This window comes from Malus domestica, chromosome 13 (assembly GCF_042453785.1).
Source record: "Malus domestica chromosome 13, GDT2T_hap1".
NCBI lineage: Eukaryota > Viridiplantae > Streptophyta > Magnoliopsida > Rosales > Rosaceae > Malus > Malus domestica.
This window is the reverse complement of record NC_091673.1, coordinates 27,192,609-27,200,739: the sequence shown is the minus strand read 5'-3', so window position 1 is coordinate 27,200,739 and position 8,131 is coordinate 27,192,609. Positions and strand designations below refer to the sequence as shown.

Here is an 8,131-nt window from a genome sequence, read left to right as displayed (position 1 = left end):
CGCCGAAGTTAGACAGAAGCGGCCACATATTAGGGTCTTACAACTATGAATGATTGACATGCAGAGTGGGAGATCGTGTCTACTAAATACATCTGAGTGGGTGGATGGGGAATATTTCACAAAGATCATTCATTTGGCCATGTAGTGTAGGCTAAAGGTTTATTTTTGGTTGATAATTGATCACTTCTTGAAGGCCGAAGATCGGCCGGATGCTATAGGTCGAAGACCTCAGAAGCGATGGGCCCAATATAACACTTTGGGTTAAGCCTAGAATTGTTCTCAATCTAATAAGGAATATTGAGAATATTCCTTGCCATCGGCCGAGTCCAGTAGAGTTCGACTGAATCATATCACAAGATGGTTTTGCCTGGATAAGGGTGAAGTGATCAAATCCTAGTGCAATAGTTGACTATCAGAATGCGCAACGAACGAGATTAACAAAATAATAGGAATATTATTAAACAAACTGAGAATGCCGAAACGGCTACAAAACCCTAAGAGACTACATTGTGGCTAACTTGTTCTCTAATCAATAACAAAGCACCCTATTTATAATAAACTGACCCTAATCTCTAACAAAACCAAATTCTAACGGGCTAAGCCCAGAAAACCAAACATTCAAATAAACCAAAATACTAATATTTTCCAACACCCCCCATCAAACTCATGGCGGTACACGATATGAGTTTGCCAACAAGCAGATATGGATGCAAGCCTCCAAATTCGAATGCCAATGCCAATGCCAATGCCGATGCTGATGCCAATACCAATGCTGATGCCAACTTCTGAACAAAACAAACAAAAAATCCATCCAATTTGTTTTTTCCCTTTGCCCGCATGGGCCTCAAACAAGCAACCAATTTTTTCTTGTTTCTTCCTTTTTTTTTACTCCCCTTTTTTTCCTTCTTTTTTCATTCCATTCTACTTTTCCTCTTTTTTCCTTTGCAGCAATATAGACTTGCAGACACTCTTGCAGGCTGTGGCGTTCAAAGGTGCAGAAGCAGAGTCACAGTACAAAAAACGAACGAACAATTTTTTTTCTTCTTGCAAACAATCAATACCAACTAACAATCTAAACACGAACGACAACGGAAACAAGCAAATAGATACCAACCCAAAGCAGATTAAATCTCGAATGATCAAACATGCTCTGATACCAAGTTAAATATCAAAGTGCGCAACGAACGAGATTAACAAAATAATAGTAATATTATTAAACAAACTGAGAATGCCGAAACAGCTACAAAACCCTAAGAGACTACATTGTGGCTAACTTGTTCTCTAATGAATAACAAAGCACCCTATTTATAATAAACTCTACAAAACCCTAAGAGACTACATTGTGGCTAACTTGTTCTCTAATGAATAACAAAGCACCCTATTTATAATAAACTAACCCTAATCTCTAACAAAACCTAATTCTAACAGGCTAAGCCCAGAAAACCAAACATTAAAATAAACCAAAATACTAATATTTTCCAACAGCAATAAGGATTCTTTAGAAGTTAAGGATGCTTCGAATCAGAAAAAATGCCGAGAATCAAGGGATTGAATATGAATGATTAAAGAGCATGGTTTAGAATCCTATAAGAGTTAGGATTGGTCGAAACCCAATCAGATTGGGTTGAGAAGTTCTAGTCCGAGTGAAATTTTACGTCGACCATCAGGGAAATTACTACTATAACTAGAGAGGGGAGTGCATCATTCAATCCCCCTCCAATTCAACACACAACTGCCCAGCGCAAACCTCTTAAACACCTTAAGATTGTTATTTTATTTTTCTCGCCAACACATCTTCAGTTTGGATAAACAGTATTGTGGAGGCAACTGGCGACATCTTCAGATTGGATAAATAGCATTGAAGCTGTAGAATTAGTCGACCGAAAAGTACTTTCAGTTTGGATAAACAGCACTGCTTCGAGACCGACTAATTATCTATCCAAGTATCGGTCAACGAGGATTTCCGAGTCCTTATTGGAAGATGTCATCTCATCAGCCTTCTCAACGAAGTGAAGTGTTACCAGGCTCAGCACTTTGAAAGCCGAGTTTATTTTACGAATGGATATTCGCAAGCATATTTTAGAGTTCGGCATTCAGACGGCCAAACCACATTTACAATCAAGACACTTATCGCTTTTGAGTATTTGTGTATGTACATTTTGGTACCAGTTCGATGTACTTATATTTGCACAAATATATTACTGAGACCAAACCCGACGTCGACGATTCGTGAACTTCGAAGAAACTAGCAGCCTTGTCTTCAGGCTCTAGAACCCAAAGGCCAAGACGAGTTCCTTCCTCGGGCACATTCACAAGACGTAGAAGTCAGCAGCGCACCCAACGACACATCAACATATTTTACTCCCCAACCGAACTCGACCGACGAGTTAGCACGCCCCACATTCAACCGAAGGACGTAGTTAGCTCATTAATTACTCGACCTGCTCGCCACATAAGCTAGTTAATTTTTAGGGTCAACAATGACATATGGTAACATTAAGAATTTGGCTAAGTATTATATAAGTGAGGAAATGCGCCAAGAAATCCAAATCTCTAGTCGTCTTCAACATTGACTTGCTTAAGTTGCATTCAAACAACCCAAATTAGAGCTCTTGCATCTTAGATTTTCATTTTTTAGTCTAACCTTGTGTACTTTCCAATAATCAAATAAATAGTGTTTAAATATGTTTAATAATTTCCGTTAGTTGAGGTTTTTTATTTTGAAAAGTTAATTTAATTATTCCGGAGAAGATGAGACGCAAAAAATGAAAGTGTTTGCAACACATACTGAAAGGATACTAATGAAGCCGATCATTAATGATTAGTTTGAACACCAGCAGTGGTCTGATCAAATAAGTTGATTCATAGAAGCTTCAAAAAGGAGAAAATAATTTTTTCTTTTTTCTAAATCTAGCTTCTATAAAACAAAAACAAAAAGATAGTCTTATTTGCCAAGGAAAGACTGTTGGTCTTGGAATAGCATTGTAATATACTTGCCTATATAGCTCAGGGATCCCTAGTGTCACGGGATGACTCTTTAAGCCTTCCGCCCGTGCGGCACTTAGACTTGAATACCTCGATGAACAAGCTAAGTAAGCCTTCGAAGCCTCGCTTCCCCGGATCGAATCACAAAGAAAGCTAAGATAGCTTGGAGAATGCTAAAATCACTTAGAAGATGGGAGAAAGGAAGCTTTGTATTGAAACTTAGGAGAACTTTACAATTGCTTACAATTCTTGGATGGTTTGGCCAAATGGCCTTGCCTCCTATTTATAGGCCTAAGTCACCTCCTCAATGGAGGGTTCTAGAATCCTCTACTTACATCCAAAAATATCTAGCATAGTTCTAGATACAACTTGCCTAATCTAGATTATTCTAGGTGAGGCTTAAATATGTACACTTGTGTGGAATGTTCCGGAATGCCCTAGATTATCTTGAATGCTCCGCCACGTTCTTGATTTCTCCGGGACGTTCCAGAAGCTTCCATGAAGACAAGGCTTTATGGGCTTAGATATATGATGTCTTGGGCATTTTCTTTGTTTTTAACATGCGGCCCGTGACATCCTCCCCCACTTAAGCCGTCGACGTCCTCGTCGACTCTTGCCTCTCGAATGTCTCGATCAAGTCCTTATATTGCCATAAGGACGACTCATTCTCCCATGTTGCTTCGGAGTATGGTAGCCCCTTCCATTTGACAAAGTACTCCACATGCTTTGGTTGTCTTGGTCGCACCACGACACGCTTAGCTTCAATGTTCTCCACTTCTTTGTCAAATGCCTCTGTCATCAAAGGGGGTGCTCGATGAGACTCACCTCGACTGGGTTCCTCATCGTCCGCATGATAAGGCTTCAAGTTGCTCACATGGAACACCGGGTGAAACTTGAGGCGGGGTGGGAGTTCCACAACATAAGCGTCTTTGCCAACCTTCTTGATGATAGGGAATGGTCCCTCATATTTCCGCAACAAGCTCTTGTGCAAGCCACGAGTACTCTTGTGCTGAGACGCATTGAGCTTCACAAAGACTTGGTCGCCGGTTTGGAACTCCACATTCCTTCGCTTGCGATCCGCCCATTTCTTCATCTTCTTTGAAGCTTTCTCCAAATGAGCTCGAGCAAGTTCGTGGGCTAATTGCCACTCCTTAGCGGTTTTGAAAGCGGCTGGACTATTCCCCGTGTAGCCAGCATCAAGTAGCTCGTTGAGTTGCTTCCTCAATTCCTCCAACTCGGGTGGCGACATCCTATAAGGTGATTTGGAGGGAGGCTTAGCACCAGGCTCCAACTCAATTGCATGGTCGACCTCTCTCCTTGGTGGAAACTTCTTTGGCAGTTCCTTAGGCATCACGTCCGCAAACTCCATAAGGACGTCTTCCACTTGTCTCGGCAAAGGCCCGTACTTCTCCTCCCCTTCATTCAACATTAGGGTTGCAAGAAATGTGGCCTCGCCTTTCTTCCAAGACTTGGCAAATTGAATTGCCGACAAGTGTTGGGTGCACTTCTTGGCTTGCCTTTCCAATGGCACTAGGCAAGGTTGTCTTCCGTCGGCTAAGATACAGAAAATATTGTAGAAGGGAATGGGAAAGGCTCGTACCTTGTCCATGAACTCTAACCCAATGACTACGCCATAGTCGTCCATCTTGACTATAGTGAAGTCGATCTCTCCCTTCCATGCGCCAATGTCTACTTGTACATTGCGCGCAACTCCAACAATAGGGGTGGCAGCGGAATTTACCGTCTTCACGCTACCAGGTTCCTTTGTGACTCGGAGGCCAAGCCTTGTTGCTTCCTCCGACGTCATGAAGTTGTGTGTTGCTCCCGTGTCCACCAACACACGCGTCGTCTTGTCACCAGTCTTGACGTCGACGAACAATGATCCTCCCCCAACTTGAGCCTTAGGTTGTGAGAGGGTTGTCTGGATGGCATTCAGTAGACGGATGCATCCCATCGTTGCATCGTTACTCTCTTCGGCCTTGTCCTCCTTGAAAGCCATGGCCTTAAGGGCCTTCTTCTGTGGGCAATCTCGCATCATGTGAGGGCCGTCGCATAGGTAACAAGTGGGTTGCCAAGACTTACCCTTGCCTTTGTCATGCTTATCGGCTTTCTTCTCTTTCGGTTTGCTTGTCTCGGCCTTGTCCTTCGGCTTATGTTCTCCCCCACTTCTCTCATGGTTACCCCTCTTCCCCGTGGACTTGGAATCACCTTGGTGGCTTGATTTAAACTCAATCAAGGATTCGGCAACGGCAATGGCATCAGACAATGTTTGCACGTGTCTCCTTTGTAGTTCGAGTTTTGCCCAATTTTGCAGTCCACTCATGAAGTACATGAGCTTGTCTTCCTCTAACATGTTGGGCACCTCGAATAACAAGCTCACGAAGGCGTTGACATAGTCTTTGACGCTCCCCGTTTGCTTGAGCCACCTTAGTTTCTCCTTGGCTTCGTACTTGGCATTTTGGGGATAGAAGTGCAACATAAGATCTTTCTTAAATTCATCCCAAGTGGTGAGAGAGAACGTACCTTGCTCAATCTCCATGCTCCGACGACGCCACCACATAAGGGCATTGTCAGCTAAGAACATGGTTGCCGTTGAGATTTTGGACTCGTCATCTTCAAGCTTCAGGTACTTGAAGTATCGCTCCACGTTCCACATGAATGTGTCGAGCTCCTTTGCTTCCCTCTTCCCATTATAGGATTTGGGTTTAAAGGAGTCGATTACCTTGGAGTCCAACGCCTTGATTTCCCTCGGCCCTTGCACGAATTGCTTCACAACTGCTTCTTTACAAAACGCCACATCTCCCTTAAGTTCCCTTGTGTCCTTTATCTCTTCTTGAAGCGCCACAAACCTTGCCTCTATGTTGTCAAGGTGAACCTGGACTTCCCTCCGCATCTTGTCTGCCATGGTGTTGAGAGCGCCAAGGAGCTCATCTCGTAGCCCTTCCACCAAGCCACGCAATTCATCCTTACCATTGTCCACCATGGTTTGGATTTCCTCCTTGTCGACAACGTCCTCATCAAGTCGAGTATCGAACTCGAGTATGGTTCGTTCCACCTTCTCGAGTCGCTCTTCCATGGTCTCCATCGATGCTTGCAAGTCCTTTAACTTTGGCTTGCTCTTGGCAACGTCTTGGACCTCGGCAGCACGCTCCCTTAGATCGGAGACCCCGGACACCATCTCTCCACTTGACATATCTTACTTTCCTTCAAGTGATTCACGAACTAGGCTCTGATACCAGCTGTCACGGGATGACTCTTTAAGCCTTCCGCCCGTGCGGCACTTAGACTTGAATACCTCGATGAACAAGCTAAGTAAGCCTTCGAAGCCTCGCTTCCCCGGATCGAATCACAAAGAAAGCTAAGATAGCTTGGAGAATGCTAAAATCACTTAGAAGATGGGAGAAAGGAAGCTTTGTATTGAAACTTAGGAGAACTTTACAATTGCTTACAATTCTTGGATGGTTTGGCCAAATGGCCTTGCCTCCTATTTATAGGCCTAAGTCACCTCCTCAATGGAGGGTTCTAGAATCCTCTACTTACATCCAAAAATATCTAGCATAGTTCTAGATACAACTTGCCTAATCTAGATTATTCTAGGTGAGGCTTAAATATGTACACTTGTGTGGAATGTTCCGGAATGCCCTAGATTATCTTGAATGCTCCGCCACGTTCTTGATTTCTCCGGGACGTTCCAGAAGCTTCCATGAAGACAAGGCTTTATGGGCTTAGATATATGATGTCTTGGGCATTTTCTTTGTTTTTAACATGCGGCCCGTGACACTAGGAAGAAAATTTAAGGAGAAGATTGATATGGGAAAAAACTTTATTCATATATAAGAAAAACAAAACAAAAGAAAAACAGTGAAAATGCTTCACATTTCAGTGGGAAAAGTACATATGATTCCATTAAAAGGTAGCTAGCTATGTATGACATTAATCCATGCTTTCATGAGACACAAGTTCCTTGTTTTTTTTTTTTTTTTTTTTTTTTCTTCTTCTTTGAACGATCAAGTTCCTTGTTTATTACTTGCATAACTTCCTTGACTTTCTTGCCAACAAAACGTCTGCAAAATGCCAAATTCCAGCATATATATGCTAGCTCTATGTTCCCCTTCTTCCCCTCCTTGAATTTCCCTTGGCTGGGAGTATCCGAATTCTCTTCGCAACACGTACAAAATCCCTGTAACACGCACACGGACACATAAACGCGTCATCAGATGTATAAAGTCAAATTATGACCTTGTGCACTGCACGAAACCATAAGACTATCGATTAGATAAATTCTTATTCAAATGCATCGTTCAGATTCACAGTCTGATTACAAATTATAAGTAAGAGAATTTACACACAAATCATAACATCGAGACTCTGTATCATCTATGTAATTGTCAAATTAAGAGGGCAAACATAACGAGAATAATAGTAATAACCCACTTCCAATTGAGGTCACCGGCAAGAAGAAGATCATCTTCCATGTCTTCATAAGCAATAACATGACCAGGAACAGCATTTGAAAGATCAAGATCCTTCTCGTTAATGGTTCCCACATCGCCACTATCCACGAACATCTGTCGGAGGGCCTTGGCAAGACTTTGGTAGCTTGCATGTTTCTGGAGGCAAATGCGCTGGCAGATCGAACGGCCTTCAAGCACAACGGTGACCGGAGGGACCACGGTGGAAACAAGATCGTCGTCAAGAAGTCCTGGGAAGCCATGGAGACTACTGCCATTAGGGTTTCTGTTCAAATGAGAAGAAGTTGGAGTAATTGCACCACCACCACCAAGCTGTACTCTGCTCTCTTGCCATCTTCTTTTCAAGGAGTCTTGTCTCTGAGATTGATCAAAAGCATTCATGATTTTCTATGAAATTAACTGAGAAGGGTTTGGTGTTTTTGGAGGGATAAATGTTAGGAAAGAAGGATTCGAGTGAGGAAGCTGATCGAGATAGGTTTGATATTTGTTGGGTTTGGACGAGGAGAGTGGTGTAAAACTTGGTGAGGAGTATTTAATTGTGTCTTGGTAAAAATGAATAGAAGAGTTCGGGAGAGGATAGAGAAAGGAGAAAGAGAGGAGAGAGCACAAATGTCGGAAAAGTGGTCAGTTCAGTTAGGTGTCTGAAACCGCCTCAACTTGGAGAGTGCTTAATT

General features: G+C 42.7%; 1 protein-coding gene across 1 annotated transcript; it reads right to left on the bottom strand.

Annotated features, from left to right (window-relative positions):
* Positions 1–6,790: 6,790 nt before the first annotated feature.
* Positions 6,791–8,131, bottom strand: LOC103424202 (auxin-responsive protein IAA33). Its single transcript, XM_008362289.4, has 2 exons — positions 7,420–8,131; positions 6,791–7,165 (listed from the first exon to the last, which is right to left on the bottom strand). The coding sequence occupies exons 1-2, from the start codon at positions 7,836–7,838 to the stop codon at positions 7,087–7,089; spliced, it is 498 nt and encodes a 165-aa protein (XP_008360511.1). The 5' UTR covers positions 7,839–8,131; the 3' UTR covers positions 6,791–7,086.

Coding starts and splice junctions, on each gene's coding strand:
- LOC103424202 (XM_008362289.4), bottom strand. CDS start 7,838: ATGAATGCTTTTGATCAATCTCAGAGACAAGACTCCTTGAAAAGAAGA. Junction 7,166..7,419: donor GCCGGTGACCTCAATTGGAA/GTGGGTTATTAC, acceptor TGCGTGTTACAG/GGATTTTGTACGTGTTGCGA.